General features: G+C 49.2%; 4 protein-coding genes across 12 annotated transcripts; 1 reads left to right on the top strand and 3 right to left on the bottom strand.

The window, feature by feature from the left end:
• Positions 1-37: 37 nt before the first annotated feature.
• TM9SF1 (transmembrane 9 superfamily member 1) lies at positions 38-9,352 on the bottom strand. Of its 4 annotated transcripts, none has more exons than XM_077127103.1 (6): positions 9,306-9,352; positions 4,322-4,683; positions 2,920-3,541; positions 2,457-2,642; positions 1,297-1,570; positions 38-708 (listed from the first exon to the last, which is right to left on the bottom strand). In XM_077127103.1, exons 2-6 carry the CDS (start codon positions 4,664-4,666, stop codon positions 315-317), a joined length of 1,821 nt encoding a protein of 606 aa, XP_076983218.1. In that variant the 5' UTR covers positions 4,667-4,683; positions 9,306-9,352; the 3' UTR covers positions 38-314. The 4 variants fall into 4 exon arrangements, with proteins under 4 accessions (XP_076983218.1, XP_076983220.1, XP_076983219.1 ...); XM_077127105.1 differs by lacking the exon at positions 9,306-9,352 and adding an exon at positions 5,355-5,905; XM_077127104.1 differs by lacking the exon at positions 9,306-9,352 and adding an exon at positions 5,013-5,252.
• Positions 9,137-11,993, top strand: TSSK4 (testis specific serine kinase 4). 5 transcript variants are annotated; one of them, XM_077127127.1, is made up of 4 exons: positions 9,137-9,902; positions 10,265-10,479; positions 10,906-11,269; positions 11,640-11,993. In XM_077127127.1, the coding sequence occupies exons 1-4, from the start codon at positions 9,681-9,683 to the stop codon at positions 11,802-11,804; spliced, it is 966 nt and encodes a 321-aa protein (XP_076983242.1). In that variant the 5' UTR covers positions 9,137-9,680; the 3' UTR covers positions 11,805-11,993. The 5 variants fall into 5 exon arrangements, with proteins under 5 accessions (XP_076983242.1, XP_076983240.1, XP_076983243.1 ...); XM_077127125.1 differs by having other exon boundaries at positions 9,138-9,902; positions 10,876-11,269; XM_077127128.1 differs by having other exon boundaries at positions 9,147-9,902; positions 10,876-11,269; positions 11,543-11,653.
• Positions 11,994-12,944: 951 nt separating this feature from the next.
• CHMP4A (charged multivesicular body protein 4A) lies at positions 12,945-16,568 on the bottom strand. 2 transcript variants are annotated; one of them, XM_077127135.1, is made up of 6 exons: positions 16,200-16,568; positions 14,774-14,923; positions 14,510-14,687; positions 13,981-14,095; positions 13,674-13,809; positions 12,945-13,278 (listed from the first exon to the last, which is right to left on the bottom strand). In XM_077127135.1, the coding sequence occupies exons 1-6, from the start codon at positions 16,276-16,278 to the stop codon at positions 13,223-13,225; spliced, it is 714 nt and encodes a 237-aa protein (XP_076983250.1). In that variant the 5' UTR covers positions 16,279-16,568; the 3' UTR covers positions 12,945-13,222. The 2 variants fall into 2 exon arrangements, with proteins under 2 accessions (XP_076983250.1, XP_076983249.1); XM_077127134.1 differs by having other exon boundaries at positions 16,248-16,568.
• Positions 16,569-16,796: 228 nt separating this feature from the next.
• MDP1 (magnesium dependent phosphatase 1) lies at positions 16,797-18,269 on the bottom strand. Its single transcript, XM_077127138.1, has 6 exons — positions 18,153-18,269; positions 17,988-18,048; positions 17,805-17,915; positions 17,355-17,462; positions 17,171-17,256; positions 16,797-17,007 (listed from the first exon to the last, which is right to left on the bottom strand). Exons 1-6 carry the CDS (start codon positions 18,187-18,189, stop codon positions 16,916-16,918), a joined length of 495 nt encoding a protein of 164 aa, XP_076983253.1. The 5' UTR covers positions 18,190-18,269; the 3' UTR covers positions 16,797-16,915.
• Between the last annotated feature and the right edge of the window lie 964 nt (positions 18,270-19,233).

The raw sequence follows: 19,233 nt of genomic DNA, 5'->3' as shown, positions 1-19,233 counted from the left end.
AGCTCCTATATCCAGACCAAACCCTCCAACTACAGGATCCATTTTCTTTATAAATTTTATTTTGATACTCGTAAAAAGAAAAATCAGGACCAAAACTAAAGGCAACTTAAAAAGTTCAAATATATACTCCTTATATAATAGAGATGTATAATATCCAGGCCCTCTCTGGGGGAAGAAGGCCCAAAGGGCAAAGGGGAAGGCAACAATGTCATCACATAGTTCAGTCACCCGGTCAGAAGAGAAGCTGGTAGAAAATATCAAATGGGGTGTGAAGAAAGGGCTCAGGAGAGAAGAGCAGTTCTGCCACCCAGAACTCAGTCCATCTTGAGGTTAACATAGATGTAACGGATGAACTTTAGGGAAGAAAAAAAGGAGATGGTGCCCAGCATGAGGAAGAAGACGTAACCAGTGAGTAAGGAGTAGCCAAAGAACTCTACTGTCTGTACTGGCCCTGACATGTTGGAGCGCCGGGCATAGTAGAACACTGAGTAGAGGAAGATGAAGAGCCCTGTGGAGCCAACACTCAGCACAGATCGCCACCACCAGCGGTAATCCTCGCCAGACAACTGGAAGTAGGTGAGCGCAATGGATATGCAAGCCCCCACGCTCAGCAGGATGGCGAAGACAAAGAAGAGGATGCCATATAACGTATACTGCTCCCGACCCCATACTGTGGCAAAGATGTAGTATAGCTCTACAGAGATGGCACTGTGGAGAGAAAAGACAACATGTGGCATTAGAGGGCTATGCACTGCTGGCACACAGTGGGAGGGTCAAGATCCAGCCCCAACCCCCTGCCATGCTGCTGGGTCACTGTGGAGAGTGGGTTCACTCTACTCCCTGCGCCTGATTTCCTGGCTTTCTGGGTACCCTTTTGCCTTTGATTAGCTCTCTCATTTCAAGAACATCTTCCCTGATAGATTGAGAGCACGGTTCTTGTCTGTCTTATTTCCCACCATATAATGTGCCTGGCATAAAGAGGTACTTGGCAAATTGAGTGAGTACTAAAATGAAAAATGGGCTAAGCCCCACCTAATGCCTGTACACACTAAAGTTAGAAAAGATGGTGAAGGGAGAAGCGTCTCTGGAGAGTTTTAAAAATGAGACACTCACATATCTCAAGTGATTCAGGCTAAGTCTTGCTTGCGAACAGATGGAACCATGTCACAAACTCTTAATGGTACAGATGAACCAGGGATTAACACTGAAGTTGGGCAAGGTTATGAGGTGAGTGGGGAAAGGAGAAGTCAAGGTTAAGAACCCGAGAGTGATAGCCACAGAATAAAGGAAGGATACCTGAATGGCAAGAAGCCTCCGACAGTCATGTGGATGAGAGTAGACTTGTACCAGGGCTGGGGCGGGATCTCGCGGGCGATGTTCTTGGTACGACAAGGTGCATCAAAGGAACTAGCGTTGTTCTTCCCGAAGATGCCTCCGATGACAGTGAGGGGAAAGCCCACCAGCAGCCAAACTGTCAGAAGCAGCAGGATGGTGGTGGCTGGCAAAGCTTGCGTGGAACCGTTGGCCCAGTGTACCGAATTTACCACACTCCATGTCAGGAAGAAAGGCACTGCAGGGATGGGCCCCCGGAGGGAGGGTCAGTACAGGAGCTACATCCTGGGAAACACTCACTCAGGCTGGACCTACAGGGGATGGGGTGAGGCAGTCTGCTACTCTAATGGCAGACCTGACTCCTGGAAGTCTACACAGTTGGCTGCCCTTGCCTCCACCTTTTTATGTCCCACTGTTTGTTCCTTGTCCTACCAACACCCCTCCCCTACCCAGTGTCATTAATAAGGACCAAGATAGCTGTTAAATACTAATCTGAGAGTGACACGAAGTCCACCTGCTTCCAGGAGCCTGTCCTGCCATGGTATCACTAATTCCTAGCGTGAAAAAATACTTGGGATTAAGTCCTGGTTTTTGAAAGCCCTGGTTCATTATAAACACAATGGGCTATAGCTCAGGCACAGGATTGGGAAAAAGAAAGATTCAGAATGCAGATGATTACTGCCTTTGAAAGGGTGAGCTGGTTTGGAAGACTGCAGTGGGGTGCCCTGTAAAAAAAAGGGGAGGTCAAAAAGAAAATTCAAAGATTCAAGGGAGTTAGCTTAGTGGTTGGGAATATAGCAGTGTAATCTTGGGCAAGTAATTTGACCCGCCTGAAATTCCTCATCTGAGAAATGGGGACAATATTACCTACTTTGTACAGTTATTGTGAGGATTTGTTGAGATGAAGGCATGGAGAGTGCTTAGCACAATGTCTAGGGCATTTTAAGGGCTTAATAATGTTTAACCATTCAAAAAGAAATACACTTTTGTCTTTTTGACAATTTTCTTATTGTCTCGCCTATCTTCATTCCCTTAAAGCCTTACTCTGTCTCTAGCTCAAGTTCCATGATGTGTTCAGAGTTTCTGAGTATGGGCTGGCCTACCAGGGAAAGGGAGGTCCTCACCAGAGAAGAGACTGGTGGTGAGAATGATGTTCCACACCCAACGCTCGCCTCCAATCTGCCGGTAGAAGTGGCTGGAGACGTAGCCAGAGATGCAGCAGGTCAGGGCATACAGCAAGATGGCTGCCGAGTTAATGGCCCCGTGGCGGTGCACGTTGAACATGCCCAGCAGCGCCATGACAATAATGCCTACAAGGTGGGAGTGGAAAGCCCGGGTTAGGTATTGTCTATCCCTCTTCTAGCAATCTCACAGGAATCGGCTCCCTTTCTCCGCCTCCAGCAAAGCTTTCCCTGACTCTGTGGTCCAGAAACCCGTAATGGAATATACACATCCTCCCTAGAGCCACCCCTTCCCTCAGGTCTGCCCCTCACCGTAGCTAGAAGGAAGATCTGCAGGGCTTTCTGAACAAGCCCCCTGCTTTTCTACCCCTTGGGAGAAAGCCCTGGTTAATTCTTATCACCTCACCAGTGCCAAGGGCCAGGAACTGGGCACCCACACCAAGCACAGCACAGAGCAGACCACGGTAGGGAGGGAAGCGGAAGACATCTGTATGGATAATTTTCCAGCCATTGTCACCCTGGTCAAAATCATCACCAGAACCTCCAGGAGTCGTCTCCTCATCCAAGTTGTACCGAGCCAGGTCATTACGAAGCACACGCATGAGAATGACAGCCACAAAACCCACCAGTAAAAACACAAGCACCATGGAGTTGATGATAGACAACCAGTGGATTTCCAGTGTTCGGGGAAAGAAACCACCGTCATCACCCCGGCGCCTGTCACTCCGGCGTTCCACTGATGTCTCTGACCAGCGCACGCTGTAAGTGTGCGTGAGGCCTAGGAACTCGTCAGGCCGTAAGCCATCCAGACTGTGGGGCTTCACATCCCGCACGGAGACATTGGCAAATATAATTCGATCTCCATGGAATTCCAGGTGGAAGTCCAAATGGGTCCAGAGTCCTATCTTGTGGCTGTGTGGTAGGAAGCCACTCTCCTCCATGTAGCCCACAAAGCCACGAATTGGCAAGTCGTCTAACACAAATTCAAAGTAGTACAGTTCCTCAATGGCCTGACGCAGCTGCTCCACCTATAAAGAGTAAGTCAGGAATCAATCGACAAAGACTCACTAGGCATAGGGTTAGAGAAAGGTTTCTCAACCTTAGCACTGTCGACATTCTGGACCAGATAATGCTTTGTTGTGGAGAGCTGTCCTGTATATTGCAGGATGCAGCATCCCTAGCCTCTTCCCCTAGAAACTAGCATACCCCTCAGTGTGACAATCAAAATGTCTCCAGGCATTGCCAAATGTGCCTTGGACAATAAAACTGTCCCAGTTGAGGACCACTGGATTAGACTCTGTCATCTCATACCTGTTCCAGTGTATTGGGGGTTCTCAAAAAATATATATGACTTGACAGAGTTAAGGCCTAGGAAATGGAGAAAGGCAAGGTGTTAAGGGAAACTGCTCTGAGATAGTTCTGCTAAAGAAAAAAGCTTGACGGGAAGAATAGATAGTGAGGAAAGGTAGCCAGTTAAACAGCTGAGAGTTGACTATGGAAGGAAATGGAATTATGTAGGAATGCCAGTTGAGATCTTATTACTAACAGAGAAGTTTGGAGTCAGGAGCCCTGGCTGTATCCGTCCAACAACTCACTGTTCATACAGTCCTGGAAAAAGTCACCTCCAAGGTCCTGCCCCTCAGTTTTCTCATCAACTGACCCTAAATACCATCTATCCTGCCTGCCACACAGGATTTGAATCAAGTCAGATTGCTTCCAGAAAAGTGCTTTGTAGACCATAAACGTAAGGCACTGTTACGAGTCCGCTGGAGAAGGGGCTGGGTGACAGCCAACGCAGAGAGGCTGACCTGAGCAGAACTGAGCTGCATGTGGCACAGAATTCGCTTCTCCACATTCTCCCGAAAACGGATCTCGTACAAAGACTCGGCCATGCGATCCCCATCCAGCACTTCACCCAGGCTAAGGCTTTTGTGACGTATTTTCTCGGGACAGCAGACTGGAAGCTGATAGTAGTGGTACGTCTCCTGCGGGTTATGGTACGGGCCCACTTTGTTGACATAGAGAATTACGGGGTCGCCGGCCTTGTAGTGTGTCACGCCTTCCACCTCTGGCCCACGGCCTGTGCCCAAGAGCAGCAGCAGGACTGGCAACCACAGGCAGCTCCAACTTCGAGGGTGCCCTAGGGCTGTCATCTTTATGGCAGCGGGACCTGTTTGGGAGAGTCCTGCGGTTATGGAAACTGGGAATCAACTCATGACACCCCAGGACAAGTCCATCGAATTATGCCCACTGTCTCCACTTCCTTCCACTGGCCATTGCAACCCTCCCTCAAGAAGCCACCTCCCGACCTCCACACCACACCGAGTCTTTCTCGAAGATTGGGCTCCGCCTCTGCCTTCTCTCGTCCTCTCAACCCCGGGTTTCCCTGCTCCCGCAGCCCGCCCACCCCACTTGTACGGCGCGCGGGGCCGGTTCCCATGGCAACGCCACGCGGCCTGGCGCTCTGGTCCCTCCGCGCCGCAGCTGCGGGGTCCTCACCGCGCGGGAAGGGCTGGCCGAGGCGGCGCCAGTGGCCTCCGCAGCCCCGTAGCTGCCCTTGGGCTTCTCGTCAGGCTCTCCCCCAGAGCGGGGCGGCAGCGGCGAGTTGGAGAGGACCTGACGCCCGACCGCCACGGGGTTGCCCGCCGCTGAGCCTGATCGCCGCGGCGGGCAGCCCCACGCGGGTCACCGCGCTCAGCTCAGCCGAGCGCTCCGGGATGAGGCTTTGTAGCGCCGGAGGCCCGGCCCAGATCCGGGGCCCTGCACGCCTCGGCCAGCCCGTCCCCGGCGGCGGGTCCCTCCCGGCGATCAGGAGAGCAGCCCAAGACACGTCAGTCTTACCACTTCCGCCCTCGTCGGCGGTAGGCTCGCGTCCTGGAGCCTGGGGAGGACCACGCCTCCGTCGCCGTGGCCGCTCGCCCCTTTGCCGACGGTTTCCCCGAAGCTTGGCTAGGAGGATGCGGATGCCTTTTTGGGTTAAAATTGGCGACCAGGCCGGGAGCGCTAGCCCAGCGACTGCCGGGGTGGACGGAGCGCAGGCGGCCACTGGGCCCGCACGTAATGGACGCCCCTGAAGCTTTTGCCAGCCAGACTTAGGAGGCTCATCACTGGCCGCTGAGGCCGAGCCCTGAGAGGCGGCTCGCGACCCCCGTCTGGGCGGGGACTAGGCGTTGAGAGGCGCCCTGCCAGGACTGTGAGGGCGCAGCGCCCTCCAGGGCTCCTTGAGTCCCAGTCCCACCTCACTTCTTTCACTCGTCAGGGATGGCCCACGCCCCAAAGATGTATACATAAATAACACTTCCTTCACGAGGTTGGCCTGGAGTCCTCCGGTCCGTACTGTCAGCGTTTGGTGCCCGACGATAAGCCAGCCTGAGCCGGGTCTGGCGCTGAGGCTCGCGGAGAGATAGGGTGCCACCCTACTTGTTTACCCTGTGAGTTGGGCGGCCTGACAGCATCATTGTTAATTGTAGGTTAATTGTCCATTCGTCTCTAATACTTTTGTTCTTATTTATCTGGGTGTGTATGTATTGCGGACTTATTTTATATTGCAGACCACTTTGAAAATTTGTATCCTTGTCTGTCTAAGGTAATTTAAAGGGAACGTGCTGTCAAGGGAGAGTTTCTCTGGAGATCAGACTCCAAGGCAGTGACTTCTCTGTGGCCACGTGGGAGCAACGTTAGGAGAGACTTAGGTTTTCTCACACCAAGGGATGAAGTACAGGGAAATCACAGGTGGCTTCTGGTCTGAAAAGCCTTTCGCTTTGCCCACTCCTATAATTCTTGCCCTTTCTGACCCATTCCTTCTGCATAGTAAGGTTACAATAAGTAGGGGATGTGAAGAGTTTTTTAGGCAATCAACGAATTTTGCAATTAGAAAAATAACTTACTGCGGCTTTGTGATAATCTTCAACTGACAACCACCTGGTTCTTGAAGCTAGCAATCTGGGCCTCTTTCTCACCATCTCCCCAGTGTCATCAACACCCCATCCATTTATTTCCTCAATTTCTTCCAAGTGCTTGCCCTCCACCATTACCTTGGTTCAGACCCCAACCTCTTTTACCTAAATTACCATGTCATCCACCTTGTTAGTTTCCTGGTCATTTCCCCCTTGGGTCTATTTTCCACACTGCTGCTGGAAGGATTTTTGTATATATATAATCTTAAAAGATTTCTGTTGCCTGCAGCAGTGGTTTTCAAACTTTGGTGTGCATCAGATTCAGCTAGAAGCTTATTAAAAACACAGATACATGGGTCCCACCAGATCAGAATCTCAGGGGTGGGGGTGCCTGGGCATCACTGTTGTTTTAACAAGCTCTGATTTTGAGGCGCATCAAAACTTAAAACCACAAATATATAGGATAAAGGAAAATAGCTTGGTATATGAAGCCATTCAGATCAGGATCCTAATTAACTTCTGGTACCCTATCCTGTAGTCAAGTTGAAATCTTTAAGTTCCCAGAATATTATGTTCCTTTAAGCCTGCTAGCCTTATATTGTTCCTTCTGCCTAGATTGCCCAGTCTACCATTCCCTACTTACCTGACTGCTGTAATGCCTTCTCTTGAACTGTGTAAATGCCACCTCTGTAAAGCCATCCCTTATATTTCCTTCTGAGTTTTGTTTATAGCACTTTATCTCAGTATACTTTTATCTTACTTCTTGTGTGTCTGTCTTCACTTGCTGAATGCAATTCCTGCAGTTTATTCATCTTTATAATCTTAGGACCTAGCAGTGTTTCTGTATGTACTAGACCACTTAATACATGTTCCTTGAGAGAACTGAATTAACCTCACATTACTACCTCCACCCCTCCACCATACATCATGAGAGAGTAGAGTTGCCACCAAGGTACCTATCTGCAAGTAGGGATCAGCTTGTGTGAGTAGAAGATGGGTGGGACTGAGTGGGCCTCCTCAGCAATGCCCTGAGCAACTGCTAATTGACGATATACATCCGGCTTCCACATTTAAGACTTTGGGACCATTCTGTCAGCAGTTGAACTGTCAGTAAATGGGAATTTTCCAGTAGCCTATGGCGTAATCTATCCTTGGAGTTTTGTGTTGTTTGGGGGCAGAGAATGGAGGATGGGCATATACAAATAAGGATACAGATTCTTGGATTTTCCTCTGTCCACAAAAAAACTTAAATTCAAACCATTTCTAACTACAACCTCCTGTCCTTCTCACTCTGTCATTCCCACCAAACTTGTCTTTTTTTTTTCCAATAAAACCTGAAACTCCTTCCCATTTTTGACTTCTTTCTAGCTTGTCTTCTTATCTATGCAGCTTAGATTCTGCATTCCATCATTTCAACCACCTTCTTGCCTGTGTTCTTAATGCCTCTGTCCTATTGGTTATTCACTGCTGCTGCCAGGCAAAACTCTAATCTTGGGTCAATTCAGCCATCAATATTCAAGCACTATAACCAGGGTGCTAGAAGAATCCCAACACTATAATGGTATGTGATTATAAACTGTGTTCTCTGACCTCGGTTGAGCCCTCACAATGCTGCCCAGTGAACCCGCTCATTTTCTAAATCCTATCTATGCTTCACCTGTTCTTCTCAAACCTTGGACTCCCCCTCCCTCCTCTGCTGGCAGCTGACCTCCCCTAATAGCCTGGTGAGTGATGTAACCAAGAAAAGCAATTACAGACACTATGTCAGGTGCCAAAATAGAGAAAGTAGTGGGGCTTGTGGGAGTATCCAGGAGGGAGGAGCACCTAACTTGGGCATGACCATTTAGAAAAGTCTTCCTTGAAACAGCACCTAAGCTAAGTCCTGAAGGATGAGTAGGAGTATGACAGGAAAACTGAGGGACTAAACCAGTCAGAGCGAACGAAAGGAAAAGCAATTCAGTTTTGCTGGGGCACTGTATGTGTGATAAAAGATAAAATTAGAGACGTAGGCAGGATCAGATGTTAAAACCAAATCAAAGAATTTGGACTTGATCCTGAGGAAGTGGGGAGATGTTGAATTGTTTTAAATGGTAATAAAATTAGATTTATCCCTTGGATTTCAGGGTGAACTGACTACAGGGAAGCAGTAGGCTTGCAATCAGTTAAATGATGGAGGCTTGAACAAAGTTAGTGGCAGTGAGCTTAGAGAAACATGAATGTATGATTAAGCAGATACTTAGAAGGTAGACAAGCCAGAATTTGGTGATAGATTGGAATTGGAGTCCGAGGTAGAGGGAACGTTTAAATAAATTGAGGGCAACTAATATAGAATTTACAGAAAGGGGAAGAAAATAGGAGTTAGTTTTAGACTTGGTGAGTATAAGATGCCCAGGAGAGACATGTCCATATGATGTCCAGTGAGCAACTGGATGCAGGATCTGAAACTCTAGAGCTATCTGGACAGAGATGGAGAATATAAATGTGGTAATTGAAGACTTGAGAGAGGATGAGATCTTAAGAGAGGATGTGAAGGTCTGAGAAAAGACCTGGGATTGAACCCTTATGGATATGATTAAGGGATAGATGGATGATGAGCCTTCAGTGGAGGCTGAGGAAGGTCCAGAAGGATGAAAACTAGATGTTTCAGAGTAATAGAAGCCAAGATAAGAATGCATTTCAAGATCAGATTCCTTAGAACATGCTTCCATAACATCTGGCAATTCTCTGTACCTCTCTGTTCTGTCTCTTATGCTGGACTGTAAACTCTAGAAGCATGGGGTTTCTATTGACCTTATTGATTGTTTCATCCCAGTACTCAGCACACTGCCTGGTACAACAGTAGGTGTTCAATAAACAAGAATGAATGAAGAGACCGGATCTACTGGGGGAGTCTCACCAGATTGCAGATAGTGCCTCGAGGAATGAGTATGTACCAAACCACACTTCATTCCCCAGCTTTGTGGCTAACGGTGTCTAGAAGGTGGATTGTGATGTGTGCAGAATGTGGGGTCTTCGGGGGGTTCCGTAACCAGGAGGAAGAAGAAGTAACAACAGCCAGTGGAGACAAAAGAGCTGCTTCTCCTTTCCTTCCCCCTCCAAGTTCCTAGAGGAGAGCTGAGCCCAGCATCCCAGACTTGTTTGACTATTGGCAAGCATTTGGAGACTAATTTCACTTCAGTGCCTTAGCCCTCAACGACTTAACATATTGGCCTCTGAGCAGAGAGAAGACTTCCAACTGGCAGAGCTCCCTGTTCTCAGCAAGTCCAACGCCATGGGGAAGGGAGACACCTCGGAAGCACCACCAAACTCTGCCTATCGCTCTGTCATGGAGGAGTATGGTTACGAGGTGGGCAAGGTCATTGGCAATGGCTCCTATGGGACAGTGTATGAGGCTTACTACACAAAACAGAAGGTCATGGTGGCTGTCAAGATCATCTCAAAGAAGAAGGCCTCTGAGGACTATCTGAACAAGTTCCTGCCCCGTGAAATACAGGTCAGAAAGGGGGCTGGAACAGGGAACTGGAGTTTGGTACTAAGCCGCTTGAGGCTTCTCTCAGGACAGGTATGGCTAGGAAGGAGTGGGACCAAAAATGCCCGAAACAGAACTAAATCCTTCTCTGAGTAGCTAGGAAAATTCCTTGATGTCAAAATTTAACTTCTTTCCCATCTACCCACTTACTTCTGGACTTTAAAGAGTGAGTATAACTAACACAGGGTTTGCTCACAGGCCACTGGTAGATGGGTTGATCCTGTCCCCAAAGTCCTAAGCAAGTAGAGTGGGAGAGTAGGGGAGGTCTGAGAGCAATGCTAGGGTTCTCCCTTCCCTGGTTTGATGGGTCCTTCTTCCGGAGCCAGGTAATGAAGGTCCTGCGGCACAAGTACCTCATCAACTTCTATCAGGCCATTGAGACCACATCCCGAGTGTACATCATTTTGGAGCTGGCTCAGGGTGGTGATGTCCTGGAATGGATCCAGCGCTATGGGGCCTGTTCTGAGCCCCTTGCTGGCAAGTGGTTCTCCCAGATGGCCCTGGGGATCGCCTACCTGCACAGCAAGGGCATCGTGCACCGGTGAGGGCGCTGCCACCCAGACCCGGGGCCTTTGGGCTCTCAAGGGGGTTTTATGCATATCTCCCATTTTCTGCCCTCTTTCTTCCTCCCTTGACCCCCTTCCTCAGTATCTAGGTGCATTCATCCACTCTATTTTAATCATCTGCTCGAGAACATTTACTAAGTGCGCACTTATGCAGAGCACTTTGTGAAATACAATGGTGAGCTCTCAGTGGTCCTTGGGGACCATTCTTTGTCTCCCTCTCCTCTTTGGACTCTACTCACAACTCTGGGGCTTTTCTTCCTTTCTACCTATACCCTCATAATGGTATTTCTCTCCCATGTTGACTTGCCTCATCTCTATCCTTTGACCCCTGGCCCTTCATCTCCCGGTCTAATACTAAGCCCTCTCCCCAGCCTGACCCCCAGCCTTTCTGCTGCTGGTAGGGACTTAAAGTTGGAGAACCTGTTGCTGGACAAGGGGGAGAACGTGAAGATATCGGACTTTGGCTTCGCCAAGATGGTGCCTTCTAGCCAGCCTGTGCGTAATAGTCCTTCTTACCGCAACATGAACTGCTTTTCCCACCTCAGCCAGACCTACTGTGGCAGTTTTGCTTATGCCTGCCCGGAGATCTTGCTAGGCTTGCCTTACAATCCTTTCCTGTCTGACACCTGGAGTATGGGCGTCATCCTCTACACCCTAGTGGTCGCCCGCCTGCCCTTTGATGACACCAATCTCAAGAAGCTACTGAGAGAGACTCAGAAGGAGGTCACTTTTCCATCTAACTACACCATCTCCCAGGAGTGCAAGGTGCTGGCTTCCCCAGGAGGGCTGAGGCCTCAGGGATGACCCACAGGGAGGGCTGAATACCTAATCTAGGCCTCACAAATGTGGGTGCAACCCTGGGGAAAGGCTTTTCCCAAACCAGAGCCGTCATACAGTATAGTCCCTGCCTTTAACAATGGGGAGGGCTTAAAGGACCAACCACTGGGCTCCAAATCTTAGCTGGCTCTAGTCTTTATCCCTTTAGGCCAGAGGATTATACAAGGGACTGCAAGGAACTCTTTCCTTTTTCCCCTCCAGGGTATTAATTGTACAGAAGCCTGGCTCTCCGGGATGAAATAAGGGCTATTCCCCCTTTCACCAGAGTGGTGTGAGGGCTATCCTCCTTCTTTCTTAGGTCCAGCTACTCATTGTCTGTGTGGCACAATGGCGGGCAAGCTCAGCCAAGATCTCTCTCTCCCCTGCCCTAGAACCTGGTTCTCCAGATGTTATGCCAAGCCACCAAGCGTGCCACCATCCTGGACATCATCAAGGATCCCTGGGTGCTCAAGTTCCAGCCTGAGCAACCCACACATGAGATCAGACTGCTGGAGGCTATGTGCCAGCCCCCTGCCAACACTACTCGACACCAGTCTTTGGAAATCAAGACCTGAGAATGGCTGAGGGAGGGGGCGGAGAGAGGAGCAAAGCAGGAGGGTCTGGAGCTAATATCTTTTATACCAAAAATAAATCTAATTCTCATTTAGTTTCATCAGACAAGGGCAAGGACATTCTTTCCTCAAGGGAACCTTACAGGGAACACTGCTGTGGGTAAGAGGTGTATTTCTTCCCAGATCCTGTAGCCAGTAATCTTGGCATCCGAAAGTCAACACTTACAGGTTCATGTGTCTCATGGGGGAGGGGATGTTCAGATTAACACTCATTTTGGGAAAGCTTTATCATGCCACCTAAGATATATTTGTGCTCTTCAAATGTTCAAGCAGTGGGGCAAAGGCCTTCGTTGTTCTGGTTTGACGATGGCTCTGCCTCTGATTCTAATCCAAAGGACAGCATTTTTTTCTTTTAGAAATGGGTATCAGGATATGAAAAGTACTTTGGCTCCTTCTCCCTTCTCCAAATGTCACTTTAACTACTCCTGAAACAATGCTGGTGAATACACCTTGGGCATGGGTGTCACCATCTACACCCTAGTGGTTACCCAGACACAGAGTGGCAGTGTTCAATCTACACCCTAGTGGTTACCCAGACACAGAGTGGCAGTGTTCAATCTACACCCTAGTGGTTACCCAGACACAGAGTGGCAGTGTTCAAACCAAGCCTTCTAGTGGTAAAGCTATAAACTATAGGTTCTGGATAAAGGAAAGCTACTTGCCCCTTCCATCCCTATATTCTCTCTCTGTCTTTAAAAATGTGTTTGCAAAAGTAAAATGGGTGGTAAATCATAGGGCTGCTTTGGCAGAGACATGACTGAGGAAGTGAGGAGGGAAGACTCACAGAGCACGCCACATGGTTCTGAGATACATTAACAGATGGCAGTTTTCTCAATCTTAGCACTAGGCACCTACAGGACAAACCAACTTGAAACAGTGCCTGCCTGGAACATAGTAGGTTAAGAAATTGGGAAAGCCTATTTGTTCTACCTTCTAATCCCCCTTCATTCCACCCATTATTATTTGTTGCTTGAAAGGCCCAGAGGAAGAGGTTCAAGTAGACAAGGCAGTATAGACACTAGGGTTCCATCTGCCCAATTTTATTGGGAATGAGAGCACTGTAACTACTGTCAAAGAGAAGGGAGCCCAGGGGCTCTTCCCACACCAAGATCCTTCAGAGTTGAGCCAGGGAAGGGGATGTGGGCAACAGACCCCTTTCTCAGGCAGGGTCAGCAGGACCTCCTAAAAAAGCTATATCCTTTAGCTCAGCGCTTGGCACTTAGGAAAAGGGACCGACGAAGACAGCATTAAGAAGATAAGCCCAGACTCATCATGATACCCACTCAGTTAACTGCTTTAGTGCTTCATCTTCATCTGCTTTGGGAGCTGTAGGGACAAAGACACGCAGAGTAAGGGCCCAGCAACTTCCAGTCATCCCCTGCAATACCACTCAGAGCCTGCTGAATAACCTCACCCCCAGCAGAGAACTTAAAGATGTGATGCTATCCCCAGAACATCTTTGTGCAAATCAGAAAAAGGTGCCTCTTTTTCCCAGTGTTCCCAGCCCTAAACCATGGTGCATAACTTGGTGAGTGGCGCACAGGCCAGATTTCAGTCTCCATTCTCCTGTCAGCCAGACACCTTTTTCAGTCAAAAACCTGCACAACTGTAGTACAGCCCTCATGGTCTGGCTCCTTTGAGACAGAATGGATGAGGAAGACTTTCCCTGTATCTCTCCTACCCTCTTCAAGTCCTCCAGACAACAGAACAGCCCTAGGTACCTGGCTCTGCAGGCAGACGGGTAGAGGGTACACTAGGCAGTTCCACTGAGGGTTCTTCCTTCTTGTCGTCCATATTTAACAACTCTCGGGCTAATTCCTCCTGCTCCAGCTCCTCTAGCTCCTCCAACAGTTCATCCTGGGTATGGAAAGATAAGACTGTTCAACCTGAAGAAAGGAAATTTCTACCTCTTAAAACATACCACTTTTGGAGTTTCCCCCCAAATATTCCCCAAGCACCTCTCGGGCATTCTTTCTGACTGGTCCCAAGGCTTTCTCAAAGATTCCTTGACCCCTCACCCCTAATCACCTCATCCACATCATCTCCAAAGCCCACAGGCCGAGATATGGCATCTGAGATCTGCTGGGCCACCTCCTGTTGTTCCGTGATGTCAGCCATCAGTTCATCTACCTTGTCAATGTCCCTGAAAACAAGAAATCAGGCAACAACCCCTGACACTCTCATCTCACACGGATAAAGCCCCTCCTCCTTTGCGGACTTTGACTCTGGTGAGCCCATGGCTACCAGGTAGAAGAGACCTTTGGAAACTGTAAAGAGCAAGTCTGGGCTGAGAAATGGCAAAAGGCCACATTGGGGAGGCTATGTTACACTCTTTTCCCTGAAGGATATTTAAGGGTCCTTCTTTCCTCTCTAGATGCCCTAGCCAGCAGAGGGATCTTCTTGCAGGAAGCAAAGAAGCAGTCAGAGGTCTAGTCATCATAAGCTTCTAGCCTGACATACTGTAAATTCAAATTCTGAGTGTCTTTAAGGTTCAAGGTTTAATACCAAGCCACTTTCCCCAGTGCCTAAGCCCCTTCCTCCCCTCCCCTGTACCCACATGTCCTGGTAGGCCTTCTTCATGCCTCGGGCAGCAAGCTCCATGGTACGAAGCACTTCTGCATTGGTGGTGGCATTCTCAATGGCTTCACGCTGAAATTCCAGGGTAGACAACGTCCCATCGGTTTGTGCCAGCTGCTGTTCCAATCTTTTCTTCCTCCGCAAAGCCTGCAGGGCGGCTGACCCAGCCCAGACCCTGAACATCTGAGTCAGAGGCACCTGCTTCCCTCCTGGCCCCTCCCCATCCACTCCTTTCCCCCATTACCTCTCTTATTCTTTGTCCCATGTTTCTTGGCTATTTGTAGCTCCTGTTGAATCTTCTGCTCCAGAAACTCCTGTTTCTTGATCAGTATTTTCTCTGTCTCCTTTAGTTTCTGTATTGCCTCTTCAGGGGTTGGCCCCTTCTCCTTCTTCCCTGAGGAGTCCAATGGAGCAGGCCCACAGTGTGTGAAGGAAAGGCTCGTACCACCAACCCGGGAGTGCATGATCTGTGCCAGGCACTACATGAGGCACTTTACGATTTCTGCTCATCCCTAGATGACCCTCTACCATGAATATACTATCCTCACTTTACAAATGGGAAAACAGCCTCAGAGATGTCAAAAAAACAAATTTTATTTTTGTCCAAAATCACAACTAGTAAGAGATTGGGCAGGAATAAAAATGTGGCAGTATGACTTTCAAAGCGAGTGTTCTTTTCACTATTCCAAGCTGCCTTTCAAGTAATTTCCAGTCACTTTGTATAATCACTGTTCCACTTGCTGTCTTAGGAGATGCCCAATATCCTGACTCCACAGGATTAAACTAAATGAAGTATGGGGGACTAGAGGGAAAAAAATCTGATCTCAATTTTTCCCTTCATCTTCTAAACCTTTACAGAGTATTTTGTCAAATAAAAATCTGATGTCCTTTGTGTGCTTAAAGTCCTCCCATACTCTCTACTGCCTCTGAGATAAAATCCAAAACCCTTTAGTGAGACATACAAGGTCCTTTTTATCTGTCTTTTGTTTACCTCTCTATCCACACTGTCCTCTGCTTTCCCCTTCATCGGACACACTGCAGCCAGGTGGCTACTCTTTTCCCTGAACATACCATACTCTCCTACTCCTGTGTCTTGGACCTGTTACTCTTCCTGGAACACCTCAATTTTCTACAAACTTCTAGCCTTCTGGGAATCTCTGTGGATCACCATCCCCCATGCCTGCTTCTGCACTCACTTGGTTTTACAGGAACCACGGAGTTGCTACACCATACAGTAAATGCCTGGTTTTGCCTGCCTTTCCCCATCAGATATGCTTCAAGAAACGAGTCTTGCTCCTTCAGCTCAGACTCCTTAATGCCCAGTACAGTAACTGGTCTTTGGATAAGTATCCAAAGTTTTGGAAAGGACTGGATGAAGACAGCCGGAGACTTGTTACCCACGTCTGTATAGGAGGAGCCAGTTACAGCTCCCTGCCCGACCCCGAGCTCTTCCCTTAGGGAGTGAGGGACCGCGGGCGGTCGCTGGCACGGCTCCCGGGCGGGGCGGGGGGCCCTGGCACCGCAGATCCCTTCACACCGCCGTCAGCCGGGAATGTTGGGGCAGCGGGTCTCCGCGTACCTCCGCCTTCCCCGCGCGGGGCGGGCTCTGTAGCCCGTTTCCCGCCGCCCCGCGCGCCCGAGACCGCGCGGTCCCCTCCCTCCGCACCCACCTCCGGCCGCGCGGCACCGCCCGGCAGGCCAGTCGCGCTGGGACTCACCCCTCCCGAAGAGCCGGCCGAGACCACTCATCGCACCGCTCGCCCGTCCCGCCTCCACCCCACGGCGTCCTCCACGCTTCCGCCTTGCTCCCGGGAGAGCGCAGCCTCATCACTCAGAGACCGGCTTTTGGCCAATCCCTCCTTGGAACATCGCGGCGACATCATCCACGGGCGCAAAAAAGGCCCCTTGCACCACGTGACCCGAGTCACCCTTCTCAAGTTGATAGGTTCCTTTTAAAGTGGCCTCTCCATTTTCCACTCCAAAAAGGCTGCCTGCCCACCCCCAAATAAGCATTTGTCACTGGAAGGAAATGTGCACATAATGGTACCCTGCTGTATACAGTCAATGGAAGTTTCTCTGTGCACTTTACCATGGCAGAGCTCAGGGAAGAGGGGCGGGGATGGAGCAAACACAACGGAATGGAAACCTTGGATATGCCACAATTTTATGGGACACAAGCCGATGCAGTCTAATGCTTCACACCCTGGTCTTGGCCTTCAGGACAGCCAATCCCAATGCGCTTAAATAGCAACAGCCCACACTGTGGGTAAGATCTTGTCTGTCAAACATAAATACACTTTAATCATTTACAAATACACCTGAAAATGCCTTCCTGCTTTCTTTTCTATTTTATGCTTCAAATGAGGCTCATCTACAGGGCTGGATCTCAAGGCCTGGCTTGGACCTTTGTAAATGTCTCTAACCCTTGCGTTAGGGTTGGTAGAGTCATTCCTTTCTGGACATGAATGCAGGTAACGCCTAAAAGGAAAAGAAGCCACATTTTACCAGGCCTTCAGGATTATTATGCTTACCTTTTGTAAGTGTCACCTGTCATGCATACTATCCACTGTCTACAAGTCTACCTAACTCCTCCTAGGGACCTTTTCTCATTTCCCAAATGGCTGTCCTCAGGACTCAATACCCAGTTTGCTGACATCCACAATATTCCGCTTCTCATCGTCAAAGAAGATCATCTGGGAGAAAGAAATTCCTGTCTTCTTCTGCAACCTGTGCAAGATAGAGCAGGGAGTAACCGAGCTGGCATCTTGGCTCCCCCTGCTACACTGGTATTATTTCTCCCTGCTCCTACCCTTATTTTTGCATACCTCTCAAAGTGTGTGACCTTGCAGCCTGGATAGATTTCCCTATAACTAAAATATCTGACAAGGTCAAAGAGCTCCAGTAGCTGGTTGGCCCCTTCAATCTCACCAGTCCTGCAAAAGATACAATAGATGGGATCAGAAGAGTGAAGCCAGGACTGCCAGTGAGGTTAAGTATAACTTGAGGAAAATCAATTGCTTTTTTTTTTTTCAGGATGGGTACACATCCTCGGACCTTAATTCAACCCCATATCTTTTCTATCTGACAGCAGGTGCTGAGCCAATGTTTAATAAAGTACAGAAGAGTGTGCCATTAGGGAAAAAAAATGCAAATACTTGCAAATTTGTTCCTCCTTGATTTTTGTAGCCAAGGGGTAAAATGAGAGGTCTCTCCATGCATGCATACATGCGTTCCTCAGTATTAGACTGACAGTTTTTGTCAGTCACTCTTCTTACCGAGAAGCGGCTGCGACGGGCACCCCAAGGCCCTGTAGTCGTACCATGATCTCAGGTACATCTGGGTAGAGTCGGATGGTCTGGCCCCGGCGATCTCGTACAGTTCCATCACTGCAGAGAGCGAGAATGCGCTCAGCTCTGGCCCCGCCCCGCCTGGCTATGTCCTACCTAGCCGGGCCTCACCTGCTCCGGTGGAATGGGGGATCTACGTGCGTGTCGACCCAGAAAGGCCAGAGCGTATAATCTGCGAGAGAAAGGAGAGATAAGGTTCAGCTTTGGAGTGCTGAGAGCCTAGGGAGAGCTGCAACTGGGGCTTAGGAAAGGGAAGCGCCCCACCCCTTCCCTCACCCAAATCAAACACTGCGAGCTTCGGGAGCTGTGCCATGGCTGGAGCCCGCCCGCAAGCAAGTTTTCTCCAGGGTCATAGAGTGCCCGGCAGCGCTCCGGCGAGCTAGATGTCATCCCCGCCTGGCCATAGAGAAACAGCTCGTAGAGCGCCGCCACGCTGAACTGGTGCGGTCAGACTGGAGACCGCGCAAGAGCGCCATCTGATGCTGAAGGCGGACTGCTGCGAGTACCAGCGCAGCTGCTCTGGGAGCCAAGTACAGTAGTCCTCTCCTCTCCAAGGCACCGGGCAAAGGGGTAGTCTTCCCTCATTTTTCAACTCCACGAAGCCTTTGGCAGGTAATACCAGAGAACCCAGAGAAGGGACGGCCTTCCCTGCACCCATCTCTCATTTTGTCTTGCCAGTTGAGACAGAAGTGACCCATTACAGCTTGTCATTCTTCTCCAACTTTTCTCATCAGCCTCTGGGTACATGGAGAACCTAGAGCCCTCAGCAATATTCCAGCCATAAAGAATAGTTTTGCAGAGCCCTGGAGGCCTTTTTCCAACCAAGCCTGTAAACTTAGTGGATCTACAGTGGGAGAGAATTCACTCTCCTGGTTTTACCATCCACATCAGTAGTATGCTGGTCAGTTTAAAACCAACTTGGAGGGAGGAACTGACGTGTTTGCCAGTCTTTGTAGTGTTATTACTCCCACCACGACAAATTTCAGGCTACCAACATGAAGTCACTAAAGGATTCAGAAATGATGCCAATAATTGGTCCTTGTAAGCCAGTTAAGACTGGGCTCTGGTACCCCAAGAAGAGGCTTTTTTAGAGTCCCACAGCTCTTCTAAGAGGACCATACCTTCCCTGTTCTACTCCTTCAGCCTGATATAACTGGGTGATCACGGGTCTTTTTTTTTTTTTTTCTTAATACAACAGAAATATACTGTCTCACAATTCTGGAGGCTAGAAATCTGAATCAAGGTATTGCAGGGTCATGCTTGCTTTGAAGTCTGTAGGGTTCTGGCAATAGTTTGCCAGTAATCCAGGCATAACTTCAGTCGCTTCCTGTCACATGGCAGGCTTTTCTCTGCTTTC

Source organism: Tamandua tetradactyla, chromosome 14 (assembly GCF_023851605.1).
Source record: "Tamandua tetradactyla isolate mTamTet1 chromosome 14, mTamTet1.pri, whole genome shotgun sequence".
Lineage (NCBI taxonomy): Eukaryota > Metazoa > Chordata > Mammalia > Pilosa > Myrmecophagidae > Tamandua > Tamandua tetradactyla.
Note: the sequence above shows the minus strand (reverse complement) of the source record. Positions and strands in the feature narration are given on the sequence as shown.